The following is a 16,480-nucleotide window of genomic DNA, read 5'->3' as shown; positions in this document are numbered from 1 at the left end:
CCTATCAGTGCCCTTTAGTGCTGCCTATCAGTGCCCATCAGTGCCGCCTATCAGTGCCCATCAGTGCTGCCTCATCAACGCACATCAGTGAAGGAGAAAAAATGCCTGTTTAAAAAATTTTATAATAGAAACAAAGAAACTTTTTTTTTTTTCAAATTTTTTGCACTTTTTTATTTATAGCGCAAAAAGTAAAGCGCCCAGCGGGGGCTATACCTCCAAAAGAAAGCTCTATTTGTGAGGAAAAAATGATCAAAATTTCATATGGGTACAATGTTGCATGACCGCGCAATTGTCAATCAAAGTGCGGCAGCGCTGAAAGCTGAAAATTGGCCTGGTAAGGAAGGGGGTATAAGTGCCCGGTAGGCAAGTGGTTAACTTTGTAAAAAAAAAAAAAAAAAAGTCTGTATTAGATACACTAACTGTAAACACTATTTGTACTTTCTCATATAAAACAGATACTACCTTAGCCTCTCTTCTGTCTAAAACTACATACCTCTGACCTGGCGGAAAAAAATATATAGGATACAACCCAATCAGAATCCAGATTCTGTCTGTCTGTATCCATTTCCTCACATTACCTTGTTCTTCGTGTGCACCATCCGTCTTCCAATATGAAGTAATGCACTCCCATTTTCATCAGGATTTTCTTTACTTCTTTAGCAGGTTTACGACTGTACATTGAATAAACTCGTTTTGTTCTCTCTCTAAAAAATTAAAATGGAAAATTCAATGGGAATAAATAGCAAAAGTTTACATATGATTTCTAGTTTTAGCTGCTTAAAGTGGAACTATACTCTCTCCATCTTTATTGATAATTAGTAATCTTGTTGCTGCTAGCATTAGTAAATAGATAGGAAGGCATATTATATTTACTTAAACTTTATTTAATTCCTGATTTCTAGGCCTAATCAAATAATGGAGGTTTCAGGAGCCAAGGAGCGGTTTTCTCAGTTAAGCACACCCTCCTGCATGCATGCCTTAGCTAATGGCAGATGGATTCCAGGGAATCGTCTGCCCTTATTCAACAAGGTCACAGCCGAAACGCTAGGGAGGTGTTTTGTAGAGTGTTTTTCAGCAAAATGAAGACATGGATGGATGGGCGAGTTTGCTTTGAATGTTAAAAATTAATTAAATAGCGTTTTTGGTTTGTGGTGCTCAGATGCAGTATAGTTATACTTTAACTTACTATCCAGTTTTGTCAGTGCCAGTTGAGGTAGTTGTACTATCCCTAAAACTACTGATCCCCTCTCTCAAGCTATCACCTCTAGAGTTTACAAAAAAACGGTGCAAAAATATTCACTCAACGGCAGTTGTGTGGCTGAAGATACCACAACAGTAAGAATCATTGTATTTTAATGACAAATTAAATTCCCTGCAATTTTTCCTAATGTAGCATTTACATTTTTTTGCAGCCCCATAAATGTACCCCAAAATATTATCAATAAAGTTTGCTGATTAAAACTACATCACTAAATTGCAACGATTTATGTAATGTAGCAAAATGATAAAGCTCAGTGAATGTATACCTTTTTATTCCCCTTTTGAAGCTACAAAGCAGAACACGCAGGGGGAAAAACAGTTTGAGTAAATTGATAGCATAACATTAAAGTAATTCTAAAGGCAAAAGGTTTTTTTTTACATTCAATGCATGAAGGTAAAAAACCTTCTGGGTGCAGCTCCCCCCTCATACTTACCTGAGGCCCATCTTGATCCACCGATGTGCATGGGGGCCTCGGCTGTCCCAGGACTCTCCTTATTGGGTCACATAGCAGCAAGAGCCATTGGCTTCTGCTGCTGTCAATCACAGCCAGTGAGCCAATGAAGAGTAGGCGGGAGTCAAGTCGCACGCAAATGTCCATTCACAGGAATGTGGCTTGGAGTGAATCTGTTCAAGTGCACCCATAGCAAAAGGCTTGCTATTAGGGGCACTCGGCAGGGGGGAGGAGCCAGGACCACCGGAAGGGGAGGATCAGGGCTGCTCTGTGCAAAACCATAAGTATGATTTTTTTTATTTTTAATAAATTCAACCTTTAGAATCACTTTAAAAAGGTATGACAACATTGAGTTGACAAGGGAACACATTGGCATGACAGTGATGTTTTCACAGGTTTGAGATCACTAAAAATTTGAATAAACATTGTGTTCACTTACGTGAGCATCTGCTGCTTTCACAGTGAACACAAATGTCATACAAATCATCCAACATCAGTGTTGCCACCATCTGGGGGTTAATCTGGGGAGAAAATATTTTTATTCATTCCTAGGAGATTGTATACACTACACTGTGTACGTGTGTATGAGATAGAGATCTATCTATCTATCTATACATACACACACACAGTACATACACATTGTATCTTTTGTATTTTACGCTTTTGTTTATTATTTAACTTTTTTCTTTCTTGGGGGGGTAGATTTGGTCAGTAGTGACCAGATCCAGAGCCCCATGCAACAGATCACTTATGTTCCTGGCAGTCAGCCAGCAACACATTACTACAGCAGTGATCTACTATTGTAAGGAAAGGAGGGATCGAGCTGTATTAGCTGTGTCATAGCCTCCGTACTGACAACAGGAAGTGCTGTGATGCCACACTTCCCATCCCTTCTGATGTAAACAACACAAAAATGGAATGATCTGAACACAAGGAGCTGATTGTTTTAGCTACTGGGTTTACAGCTGGCCCACATCTGTCACTGACAGCCGTCAGTCTATGTCCCGAGGAGGGCTCACAGGAGCCACCAATAACATCCAACATTTATTAATAGTTAGAAAAGGAGTTGGATGTTAGGGGATTATTTTGTCACTTAGATTTAGTGTTGCGGTAATGTAAATGGGGTCATATAAATGATTAGGGATAGGTTTCATGTGAGAGGCATAGTTGCATACATTTTTACATTCATTTTCTGTGCCAAAAGTAATTCTGTCGATAAATCTATTGAGACTTCCTACAACAAAATCTCACCTTAAACCAGCATCTTCATAGTGTGGGTGATTGACTATGGGACGCCCTGTTGATAGCTTAACACTTGCCATTGTGGGCATTGCACCAGCAAATACGGCATCTGTGTTACAAAAATACATTATTGTTATTTCTCCTTGCTAAAGACACGTAGCCCTGGTTCACACTGGATCAGACCTTGAAATCGTGCGACTCAAACTGGTGTGGCACCGCAAAGTTGGAGTCTCACCGATTCGAACAATTTCATTGCCGAAAATAGGGCGAGACTTGAAACAGTCAAATCATATGACAAGTTGCACCGGTATGAATCAGGGCTTATATAGTATGGACATTTATTGGGTAACATATGCCAAACTTCATGCAGACACAATGCCATGTTCAGAGAACATGAACACAAGACCTGGGAAGTACACGTAAAGCTTTACTTTTAACGTATTTTTTGCTCCATAAGACGCACTTTTTCCCCCCAAAAAAGGGGGGAAAATGTCAGTGCGTCTTATGGAGCGAATATAAAGCGGCCGGTCCGGTATTTCCGCCACCACCATGTCAGAATACCGGGCCAGCCGCTCAGCTCTCCTCTCCTGCAGGACCTTACCTGTTCCTCGCTCCAGCGCTGCAGTCTTCCCGCGGCGGCTTCTGTGACAGCCTTGTGCCCATTGCGCATGCGCGAGAAGCGCTGCGCTTTGTGAATGGTCCGGTGTCTTCTGGGACACATGACAGGTCCCAGAAGGCTCCGGGCCATTCCCAAAGTGCAGCTCTTCTCGCGCATGCGCAGTGGGTACCCGGCTGTCACAGAAGCTGCCGGAAGTGGGAGCGGGTACCTGTCAAATTCAGGTACCCGCTCCCCCTCCCTCCCCAAAGGTCCACAGTTTCTGGTAATCTCCTTTACTGTCTGCAGTCTATGGTCATCCCCTGCACTGTCTGCAGTCTCTGGTCATCTGTACTATGTCCACAGTCTCTGGTCATTCCCTGTAATATGTCCGCAGTCTCTGGTCATTCCCTGTAATATGTCCGCAGTCTCTGGTCATTCCCTGCAATATGTCCGCAGTCTCTGGTCATTCCCTGTAATATGTCCGCAGTCTCTGGTCATTCCCTGCAATATGTCCGCAGTCTCTGGTCATTCCCTGTAATATGTCCGCAGTCTCTGGTCATTCCCTGTAATATGTCTGCAGTCTCTGGTCATCCCCTGTACTGTGTCCGCAGTCTCTGGTCTTCTGTACTATGTCCGCAGTCTCTGGTCTTCTGTACTATGTCTGCAGTCTCTGGTCTTCTGTACTATGTCCGCAGTCTCTGGTCTTCTGTACTATGTCCGCAGTCTCTGGTCTTCTGTACTATGTCCGCAGTCTCTGGTCAACCCCTGTACTGTGTCCGCAGTCTTTTGCCATCTCCTGTACTGTGTCCGCAGTCTCTGGTCATCTCCTGTGCTGTGTCCGCAGTCTCTGGCCATCTCCTGTACTGTGTCTGCAGTCCATTGGTTCAGAATATTTTTTTTCTTGTTTTTCTCCTCTAAAACCTAGGCGCGTCTTATGGTCAGGTGCGTCTTATGGAGCGAAAAATACGGCAATTTTTTTTTTGCACAATTTCATATGCTGGTAAATGTTACGCTAAAAAGTAGCATAAAAAAAAAGGAGTAGACTTACTTGGTTTTGTACTGGAGTTGATCCATTCCAGTAGTTCTTCCTGAGCTATGTTGCTAAACTCTCCTTTAATATTTAGTTGGCTTTGAATGTTGCTGATGCCTTGTATCGACATTAATGCTAAAAGAAGGATGACCACTGGATAATGGAATCTTTTGACGATCCACCCAAACAGCTGTAATAATATAATAAAAATAAAATATATGCATTAGACAAAGCCTCTGCTATGTTACGTACACATAAATGTTTTTAGCTCCATATCATATTCCTGCCCTTTATGTTCTCTGTATTTGGGGATCTCTTACGACTGGTTCACACTAGCCTGCATGGTAAAACGCATTATTTCTGGTGTGGGCAGCTATCAGAAGAAAAATTTCTACTGAACCAGAAGTCAGCAGCACAGAGGACACATTGAATTGAAGGTAAGTAATATCTCTTGTGCCAAGTTTTATTTTTTTGTTTTAAAGTGGTTCTAAAGCGAAAACATTTTTTACCTTAATACATTGCCTGTATTAAGGTTACAAACAATGAATAGATGCAGTATGCTGTGTTTGTCAATAGATGCACACAGCCTCGCTTGGGATTGAGCCCAAAATTCTGCCCCCATAGCAAATGGCTTAATATTGGGACAGATGGAAAAGAGGAGGAGCCAAGAGTGTTGGTGGAAGACCCCAGAATGGAAGGATCAGGGCTGCTCTGTGCAATACCACTGCACAGAACAGATAAGTATAACATGGTTATTATTTTAATTTAAAAAAAATGATACTTTAGAAACACTTTTGTTAAAATGTAGGCTTTAAGTAGAGAAAGACTTTAAAACAATGTAAATGCATCTTTTCTGACAATCTCCACAGGAAATAAGCAATTGTTTCTTTTGCTCCTTTGTTAACAGAATGATCCTTTCAAACATCCTGTGTTGTATTCGTTCATTGTCTTAATTGCTTAAAAAAGTCAAAGGTTTCTTTTTCTTACAACCCATCACTCACATTGAGATATCAATAATATAACTAAGCTGTGGCCTAAAAAAAACAAAAACGTTAAAATCACAACACACTCATTTCAAACAATTAAGCAAAATATCAATTCAAAATATAAGGAGATGCCATATACATCAGTGTAGATCCATTTTCTTAACTAAATACAGTTGTGGCCAAAATTATTCAACCCCCAATGCTGTAAAGGGGTTTAGGGACTATAGTGTACATTTGGAATTGTATTCAGAATCAAATCCTACAAGGACGTTGTAACTACCCAAATGCAACTAAAATGACATCAATTGTTTATGTAATACAGTAGTAAATGGTTCTTATGTGGTTTCTTCATTGCCACAATTATTCAACCCCTTAAAGACTACCACTCTGAAGAACAGAGGTTCATACAGGTGCTTTCCATCAGGTATTGAAAACACCTGTGGATGTCACCGAGCAGCAATCAAGCATAATAAGCACCAATTAGGCAGCTTTAAAATGACTGTGATACTCAGCTCCTTCTAGACATTTACTGGTGTGGTTACAAACATGGTGAAGGCAAGAGAATGGTCCAGGAAGACAAGAGAAGAGGTGATTTCTCTTCACAGGAAGGGCAATGGCTATAAGAAGATTGCAAAGATGTTAAACATACCAAGAGACACCTTAGGAAGCATCATTCGCAAATTCAAGGCAAAGGGCACTGTTGAAACGCTACCTGGTCGTGGCAGAAAGAAGATGCTGACTTCGACTGCTGTGCGCTACCTGAAGCGTAGAGTGGAGAGAAGTCCCCGTGTGACTGCTGAGGAACTGAGAAAAGATTTGTCAGATGTGGGTACAGAAGTTTCAGCCCAGACAATAAGACGCACACTGCGTAATGAAGGCCTCCGTGCCAGAACTCCCAGGCGTACCCCCTTGCTGTCTCCAAAGAATAAGAAGAGTCGACTGCAGTATGCCAAAAGCCATGTGGACAAACCACAAAAGTTGTGGGATAGTGTTCTGTGGACTGATGAAACAAAATTAGAACTGTTTGGGCCCATGGATCAACGCTATGTTTGGAGGAGGAAGAACAAGGCCTATGATGAAAAGAACACCTTGCCTACTGTGAAGCATGGTGGAGGGTCAATCATGCTTTGGGGCTGTTTTGCTTCTGCAGGTACAGGGAAGCTTCAGCGTGTGCAAGGTACCATGAATTCTCTTCAGTACCAGGAGATATTGGATGGAAACGTGATGCAGTCCGTCACACACCTGAGGCTTGGGAGACGTTGGACCTTTCAACAGGACAATGATCCCAAGCATACCTCCAAGTCCACTAGAGCATGGTTGCAGAGGAAAGGCTGGAACATTTTGGAGTGGCCATCGCAGTCACCAGACTTAAATCCGATTGAGAACCTCTGGTGGGACTTAAAGAAAGCAGTTGCAGTGCGCAAGCCTAAGAATGTGACTGAACTGGAGGCCTTTGCCCATGAAGAATGGGCGAAGATACCCGTAGATCGCTGCAAGACACTTGTGTCAAGCTATGCTTCACGTTTAAAAGCTGTTATAACTGTAAAAGGATGCTGTACTAAGTACTAAGATTGAATGTCACTTGGGGGTTGAATAAAACTGATAATGCTGTGAGCACAGAAAAGACATTTGTGGTTATTTCATTATAACTGTTATGTTATATTTGTCTGACCTACAAGTGCCTCTTTAATGTAAATGTAAGCAAGATGACTGAATGATCAAAAGCAATGTCAAACTGGCCAAAACACTCAATTTCAGTGGGGGTTGAATAATTTTGGCCACAACTGTATATCTGTGCAATTTCATACAGAATTCATATATACACTCGTGTCAAAACCCAAAGATAAATATATGTGAAGTCCAAAAAGTTAAGGTTATATGTACATAACCTATCTTCATCCACTGACAAAGTATGCCAAGAAATCACCACTCTTAAGAAAGCAGCTCAACTTTTCCTTCTGACCCCCAAACTCATGAAGACAACTTGTGTGGTCATATATGTTGTTTACCACATTCAATGATATTGTGGATACCAAAATATTGTCAGAATATTTGTGTTCAGATTCATGAATAGATTTGCAATATAATGAAAGTAATTAGAAACACACAGGTACTTTGGACCACCATCTATACAATATGCATGCTGGAATATTCTTTAAGAGCATAGCACTCTTACCTGTCTGGAGCATATGAGGGAAGCGATTACACACATGTGAGGTGTAAGAAATAATTTTAACCTCATTATTAAAATGGCAAGTACAGCAAACGCCACCAGCTGAAGGGCATGATATAACAACTGTGAAAAAAAAACAAAAAAAAAAAAACCCTCTTTATTATTGAAGTACTGTAATGTATGGACTTACAAATGGTCATCTATAGTGTTCTTATATTATTTATTGTGTTTGCACTAACAAAATCTATTTTGTTTTATTTCTTTTTAACCACTTCCTGACCACCGTAGGTCAGGGGTGGACTGACCATTTGGAAACTAGGGAACTGCCCGAGGGCCCGGGATCAGTAGGGGGCCCCATGAGATGTCCCTGGTACATTTTTCATAGGCTTTTTTGAGTTTGGGCAAGGACACAGGGGCCCCATGAGTTGTCAGTCCGCCCCTGCCGTAGGTACATATACATCCTCATCTGCAAGTGGTGATACCAGGATCATGGCTGCAGCTGTCTGATGTGATTGGGGAGGCCGAGACTGCTACACACTGCCCAGCTGGCTGAGTACAGAGGAGTGGAAGTTATATCCGTTCCCTCCCCTTCTCTGAAACCAATGAGGCCGGAAGTGAAGAGGATTTTGCCACTGCCAGTTTTAGTTTGCTGTTTAAAAGCTGTTACCGGCTAGGCAAGCATGTGATCAAACTGATCTCAAGAGATGTTGGGGTCTAACAGAGCCCAGATGTCTCAGTAAAAAGCATCTGTCACTGCCCATGCTATCACAGGGGACATGGTTTATCCCTTGTGATAGCAGCAAAGTTGATACAAAAAAAATTTAAAGAGACAGTATAATTTTTTTTTTTTTTTTTTAATTTAAAGCACCCCAGTCCCCCTGTGCTCATGTGCTAATGCACATGTAGATCCCATGCGCATATGTAAACTGTAATTGCACCACACAGAGGTATCACCATGAACATCAGAGTGAGAGCAATAATTCTAGTGCCCGACCTCCTGTTAAAACTCTAAACAGATATCCTATAAAGACTTTTAAAATGCTGCCTGGATAATTTAATGTACTGTAGTTTGATGCCATTCTACAGGTGTGTCACCATTCCACAGGCAAGCGTGAAATATTAGGTATCTATTTTTTTGAGTAACATTATTTTATATTTTATGAATAAATGGGTATGATGTTGTATTTGTGTGCAATAAAATTCATTAAAGTGTATTTTTTCCTGAAAATGTGTTTTGTGATAAACTGCTGCGCAAATATCATGTAACATAAAAAATTGCAACAACCATCATTTCTTCAGGGCCTTTGCTTTCAGAAAATACATGTTTGGGGGTTCTACGTAATTTGTTTCTGGAAAACATGAAGATTTGTACATGTATGTGGGAAATGTCAAAAAAGGCCCAGTAGGTAAGTGGTTTAAATAGGAAATAATAATCTTTATTTTATATAGCACCTTTAAAAGGTATCTTTTCAAAGCCCTTTACAAATAAAACAAACAAGAAATACACAGGATAAAACAAAGGAAAACAAGGGACCATTAAGTGAAAACTGTCGTAAGAAAAACGTTTTTAAATTTGATTTGAATGAGTTTAGAGACAATGATTCTTTGATGTTCTTTGGAAGAGAATGCCCCAGTTTTGGAGCATAGCAGGAGAAGGCTCTGTCTCCCATCAAGTGTAGGCAAGTAGGGGGACACACAGTAGACCAGAATTTGAAGAGCGGAGGTTATGATAGGGGGAGTAAGTTGATAAAAGTTTAGACAGAAAGATAATGGGGTGCCAAGCCATAAAGAGCTTTATAGATGAGCAAGAGGATCTTAAAGTCTATGTGAAACCTGACAGGTAGCAAGGACTGCAGGACAGGGGTAATATGGTAACTTGTACCAGAGCTAGTGAGGATTCTGGCTGAAGAATTTTGTACATATTGTAGTAAATTAATAGTACAGCATTGCAATAGTCAAAATCGGGAGAACACAAATGTATGGATCAGCTTTTCAGCTACAGTGTTTGATAGCACAGGACGCAGCCAAGCTATGTTTCTAGTGGAAAAAAGATGTTCTGACAACATTTTTTTATACGTGGATCAAAGGTTAGGCAAGCAACAAATATCACCCCTAAATTTAGACTGAAGCTCAAGTGTGCCATCCATAGATAGGCTACCAGGACTGGCCTTACACAATTGATGGGGGTGCCAATAAGCATGACTTCAGTCTTGTCACAGTTCAATTGAAGGAAGTTTTGGGCCATCCAAGTTTTTATATCTTACATACAGTTCAAAAAGAGAGAAGCAGCCAATGTAGAATCTGGTTTAGCATGGATGTATATCTGAGTGTCGTCAGTATAGAAGTGATAATTGAGCCCATGTGATCTAGCAGTTGGCCAAGAGGACATGTAAATTCTGAAAAAGTAAGGGACCCAAGATTGAGCCCGAGGAACACCGTACTTGACTGGAATGACTTCAGACTGAAATCTGCCAACAGAAACAAAGTGACAGTGTTCAGTAAGATAGGACTTAATCCATTTCAGAGCCAATTCTAAGATTCCAAATATGGTTTCAAGGCAAGGGAGTAAAAGATTGTGGTCTACAGTATCAAAGGCAAAACTAAGATCAAGTAGGATAATAGTTCATGAGCCAGAATCAGAAGCTAACCGAAGATCGTTAGTGCCTTTAACCAAGGTGGTTTCTGTGCTGTGCAGTTGCCGAAAACCAGATTGGAGGGGTTCAAATAGGTTATTTAAAGCCAGGTGGTTATGTAACTGAGATATCACAACTCGCTCGAAGATCTTGGCAAGGAAGGGTAAGTTAGATATAGGGTGAAAGTTCTTTAAATTGCCCAGAGTCATGTTGTTTTGTTTTTGGTACCAGGGTGACAGCGACAGTTTTAAGGATCGTTGTTACAGAACAGATGCTAAGGGAGTCATTTATGATATTGAAATAATGGGGCATAGAGAACAGGATTTAAATAAATAAATGGGAATTGGATCAATTATGCAGGTGGAAGATTTCATATTAGAGACCAATTTAATCATAGATGCAGAGTCAAGTAGAGAGAAGTGGAAGAGAAAAGAACCAGTAAAACTGGGTGGGTCAGGAAGTGATATATTAAAAAACATGTGGTGAGGTAAGAATTTGTTGCCTTATTTTGTAACTTTTTGAGAAGAAAAAAAAAATCTAAGAATGTGTTACAGAGCTGTGTTGAGGCTGGTAATGTGGAGGGACTGGGAGGTTTTAATCATCTATCGATGGTGCAGAAGAGTTGTCTAAGCTTGCTATGATTTTTTTTCTATGGCATGGGAGAAATATTTTGATCTAACTGTCTCAGTTTGACCCTTATAGATACACAAATGATCTTTTCAAACCTGATAGTGCACAGACAACCCTGAACGGGGCCACCTACATTCAAGTCTCCAAGAGACTACCTTCAGTGAACGTAAGTGAGAATTAAACCATGGAGCTGGGCAAGTGAATGAGACGGTTTGAGTTGTTAATGGGAAAAAGGTGTCAAGGGAAGATGAAAGAAGTACTGTACATGGTCATTTAATATTTACCGTGGGCAACCAGCAGGCCGCTGCTATGCTAGAAAAAAGAAAAAAAAAAAAATATGCAAAAGGGTCAGGAGGGACAAACCTCAGCTCCTCTCCTAGCAGAAACATCAGTATTTAATCTAGAGCATCCTTCAGTACGGACCGTGGTCTAGAAACACCAGCCCAGTTTGTTAGCCTACCAGCCGGAACCCCGCTGCACAGCAATCATTGGTTGCTAGGACCGCCAGCATCCTAGCAACCAATGACGTCAAGTGTGTGCCCTGCCTCATGCAGCAAGCTTCTCCGCCTAAAACCCACTGCAGTATGCTTCTTCTCCCAGTTCTGGCCCTCTGCCTTCCTTTCTACAAGGACATATGCCTTAGATACAATGTTCACATTGATGGACTCTACTAATGTATAGGTGCACTCTGATGGGCACACCTGAATTAAAGAGGCACTCTGGTGTAAAGGGGCACACCAGATGCAAAGGGGCACTGTGGTGGGCACACCAGATACAAAGGGGCACTGTGGTGGGCACACCAGATGTAAAGGGGTGCTCTGATGTTAAAGGCCATTCCAATGGGCACACCTGAGGTAAAGGCGCACTCTGATAGCACAAACTTGAGAATCGGACCTCAGCTGGAAATTTTAGTGACTGGACCTCCTTGAATTATAATTCAATCTAGAGGATTAACAGACTGCCAAAAACTATGAAGTGCTAGGCTTTCTTAGAAAGCCCAACATGCCCTGCAAACATGGAAGCAAAGTTTCATAAAATGTTCATTAAGACAAGGTCTTTTTTGACACTTTCTGATACGTGTGAAAATCAGTATTTTTTGCTACAAAATTACATAGAACTCCCAAACATTATATATATTTTTAAAACAGAGGCTCTTGAGAATAAAATGGTGGGTGTTGCAATATTTTATGTCACATGGTATTTGCACAGCGGTTTCTAAATTGCAATTTTTCTAGAAAAAAATACACTTTAATGAATTTTAATGCACAAAAACACAATATTATATTTGATTGCTTGGTAAAATATAAAAGATGATGTTATGCCCAGTAAAGAGATATCAAACAAGTCATACTTTAAATTTGCGCACGCCCTTGCAACGGTGACAAACTACGTGCATTTTATTATCCATAGGAGATGTTTTAAAAACCTTTACAGGTTACCACTTTAGATTTACACAGGAGGTCTGGTGCTAGAATTATTGTTCTCAATCTGTTGTTCACGGTGATACCTCACGTGTGGTGAGATTGCGATTAATGTAGGAGTGTGGGCCTCATGCGTGCATTTGCCTATGAACATGAGCACAGGAGGACAGGGGGCACTTTAAAAATTAAAAAAAAAAATCAAAAATAAAATTTTTTACATTTTTTTTCACCACATTTACTGTTATTACAAGGTATGTAAATATCCCCTGTGACAGCAATAGGCAGAGACAGGTCCATTAGACAGCAGATCTCTCCTCTGCCCTTAAAAGCTTCGACTCATACCAAGATCAGGATGATCTGATGCTTTACCCTCCACTACCACTTACAATAAACAGTGTAATACATAATAGGTACAAAATGCATACCACAATTATGATCCGAAACTAAGCATGTGTAAGATATTAATAACAACTGCCAATTAAAAAGACTGTCAGTCATAACAAGGCCAAACAGCTGGGACAGGAAAAACAGTCCAAAGACTACATCTGGTGTACACATAGCATTTGCAAAGGGGTGTACAAGTGCTATGTGTACAGTCTCTGTGCAGCTACTTTTATTGTGGCTGCGGGCCAAAAAAGCATTGATTAAAACTTGTCAATGCTGATAAGAGAGAATTCTGTTCTGTTTCTGAACAATATAAAGGTATGCATCATAGTAATATACTGTATATGTACTACCTTCTGAAACATACAGTATACTGGCAGAATATAACTGTGGAAACCAAATCGATTTAGTGAACCGTAAAAGAAATCATTTAATTTTTCTTACCTCTCCACTGACAGCATGTTCCCCTCTGAAAAGAGAGAAAGGCCTTAATGTGATTGTAAATTTATAAAATCTTTTTTTGATTTTAAAAGAAAAGTATGGGCTTTAAAAAAAACAATAACCTAGTACTCACCTAGGTGGTAGCAGTATCTGTCCCCCTGCACTGAAATCTGAGCGATCAAACACCGCTGACCACTCAGTTCTCCCAGTCTGCTCTGAACAGAGAGCCATGGCTGTCAGTCTCCAGCTCTCTGTTCTGCCCCCTCCAGCACTGGGCTGTGAAGGGGGCAGGAGTGGTTGGCTCAAGCTCTCTGCAGATCACTGAGAGGCTGAGCCAGCTGCCGATTAAGGCTTCTGGGTAGACCCCAGTCATATGTTTGGGATCTTTTCAGAGCCTGGACCGGCTGTGACGTCAGTTGGCAGCGGGTCACAGGAGTGAAGAACAAACTGCACTCCTGTAATCCATAGGAGAAGCATAGCCAAAAAGCTTTGGCTATGATTTTCCTTTAAATAACAAACATGCCATATTTACCTGCTCTGTGCAATGGTTTTACAAAGAGTAGCCCGAATCTCCTCTTCTGGGGTCACCTGCCATTGCTCCTCTTTTGCAGTACAATTTGAAACCCACCTCCACTTTATTTTGCAGAAATATTTGTATCCCTTTCTAAGGACAGACAATATTCAAATCTAGGTTACAACAGATAAGGCAGGCAGCACAGCACAGTTAATTGTGGTAAACATTAGCTCCCCAGCCCCTTTTTAACAATACATAGCAGGGGAAAGGTAGGTAGGGTTTTTAAAGTGTATTTCCACTTTTGCAGCTGAACTGGGAGAACACCTGCTTTATGTCTTCTACATGTTTTCATTCGCACAGCATAACTTAAAAAAAAAATTACAAAATAAAAATTGGTGCTTACCATTTCCTTGCTCCTATTAAAAATTCCAAAACAAATGTTTTCCTCTACTATACAGAGGGGGCTGGGGAATTATTGTTTACCATAATTAACCCTGTGTGTACTGTGATGTCAGATGTCATTATTAGTTGTACATTAGATCTGAACACTATCTGTCCTAACAAAGGGTTAAAGATTTAGGAGCTGGGCTTCTTCATTGTATGTTAATTAGGGGAAAACTCCCTGTGTCTCTTTTGTCAGTAGGAACACATTGATAGTTCTCTCATTCCTAATTCAAATAGTTTGCAGTCTGCCTGAGACCTGCATTTTTCCTACAAAAGGTAAATAATTTTTTTTATAAAGGTCAATCACTGTATGTGGCTTCTTCATATAGAGATTAGCTGCTTAGAAAACTGTGAGACTCCTCAATACATTGTTGTTTTTCTGTCTAACATCCTATATTACAAGCAGTCTCAGTTGTCAGCTCGTCTCCATATAAGCTAGAATTCATCATATGGTTTCTGAGGTGATATATTTCCCAAGACTGCTAAATATGCTGCCCTACAGTGATAATTCTGAGATATATTTCAAAACAGCAGAATTATTCAATAGGCTTAAATGTCACTAAATAGTACACTGATTTCTCAACACTTTTTATAATCAAGAATACACGATGTTTTAATATTACCAAGTGTTCTGCCAAAATACAAAAACGTACCTCTCATTTTCTCCTCTTCGAATGGCACTTTGGCTACCATAAAACATATGTTTAAGAGTCTGAAAAAAAGAACAATTTACAAAATAATGTACACGAATATTAAATACCTAACAAAGAAAATAAAATGGAAGTGTAACTTAATGTTGTTCTTAGATTTCATCACTAAATATTTGTACGTATAGGAGTTAATTGTTTTAAAGAGCTATTTTTACTCTGGAAAACATATTTAAAGAAATCAAAAATTCATCCCATGAAGCATAAGCTACAAATTACTTTTCAGATGTTCTATCAAATATCAGTGCACCGTATGGTCAGGATGGACTGAAACAAGTGCTATACACCTTGCAAAGCTATAAGATTCACGCATGATCATACGAGTCTCTTTTGATTATTGTATAATACTGTAAATCATACAGTATCAAATACAGCAAAGATAATAAGAACTGCTCATACACTGCACATAAAAAGTACAGAAAAATACGCATTGTCCTTGCATAATTAAACAGAATGTGTTCTACACATAATTAAAAGTGATCAAACCCAATGACCATCTGCAACGCTAAAGTGTCCGTATAAAGTGTAAAAAAAAAATCCCAAAAGTGCTTTAATATCCACACAATCTTTGGTGCTTAAAACAAGATGCTTAAATCAATATCCACACTTTAAGTGTTACTAAACCCCCAACAGTAAAATCAGTCTATATATGCAGTAAAGCATGCTGGATATACTCACTGTGGTGAGTATATCCAATCAAGGTATTGATCCTCCGTATTATGTAAAAAGGCTGTGTGATCCTGTCTTCTCTGATCCTCCCTTTCTTTCACTGTCCCCAATCCATCTGCTGATAGTACAAACCCCCAGGAGCCACTGTGCACATGCTCAGTTTGGTGTGTATTGCTAGAGTTTTTTTTTTTCCTTTTGGAGGGTGCATGTGATGAGCACTGGACCAATTAGCACTGTCCAAACAGAGGGTCAGGGGTCATGCAGCCTCACCGGACAGTCAGAGGAGAATGAAAAATCCTCCTACAAGATTAACCAGTGCTCATCTGGACACTGATAGAAGTCACAAGACTGCTACATACTACTGATGAGAAAACCGCAACGCATTTCCAAGATCATGCCTTCTTTTTCAAGCCCCCCCCCCCCCACAGCCTGTCCCATTCTCCTGTTTGCCTTCCTGTTAGTGCTGTGAGTGAGAGGAGAGACATCGCTGATTTACCATCTTGCAGTGCGTCCCTGCTTGTGTCCTACAGCTCCCATCAGTCCATCCAGATTGCGGTGAGCTGTATATTGTACCACCACTCTGATACCTGGAGCAGTCTACAGGTCTTTCAGATGTAAGTGAGAAATGGAATTATAGTGTTGTTTTTAACCATACTCTAATCTGACGCCCTGCTTGGTTTCCTTTGTAGCTTCAATATAAGGCAGGTGAGACATCAAGCGTCTAAAGTCTCTAACGAATCATCAAAGAAAACCGATTTTAAAAATATTACATCACAAAGAACTTTTTACCCCGTGTGATATAAAGTGTAAGCTAATAGAGATGAGCGAATCGAAGTATCCGAAGTGGAATTCGAGTCGAATATCGGAAAAATTTCGATTCGTGCCGAATCCGAAAA

General features: G+C 40.3%; 1 protein-coding gene across 1 annotated transcript in view; it reads right to left on the bottom strand.

The window, feature by feature from the left end:
- DPY19L1 (dpy-19 like C-mannosyltransferase 1) overlaps window positions 1-16,480 on the bottom strand; it is a 108,984-nt gene that overhangs the window by 11,327 nt on the left and 81,177 nt on the right. Inside the window, exons 17-22 of the mRNA XM_089687185.1 lie at window positions 14,862-14,920; window positions 13,254-13,278; window positions 7,745-7,864; window positions 4,601-4,772; window positions 2,964-3,063; window positions 579-704 (exon numbers count right to left, since the gene is read on the bottom strand). Coding sequence (XP_089543311.1) covers window positions 579-704; window positions 2,964-3,063; window positions 4,601-4,772; window positions 7,745-7,864; window positions 13,254-13,278; window positions 14,862-14,920 — 602 coding nt within the window. The remainder of the gene's footprint in view (window positions 1-578; window positions 705-2,963; window positions 3,064-4,600; window positions 4,773-7,744; window positions 7,865-13,253; window positions 13,279-14,861; window positions 14,921-16,480) is intronic.

The sequence above is a fragment of the Staurois parvus genome, unplaced genomic scaffold, assembly GCF_062004578.1.
Source record: "Staurois parvus isolate SC_StPar_1 unplaced genomic scaffold, SC_StPar_1.0 ptg000020l, whole genome shotgun sequence".
Classification (NCBI taxonomy): domain Eukaryota; kingdom Metazoa; phylum Chordata; class Amphibia; order Anura; family Ranidae; genus Staurois; species Staurois parvus.
This window is presented reverse-complemented; position numbering and strand designations above follow the sequence as displayed.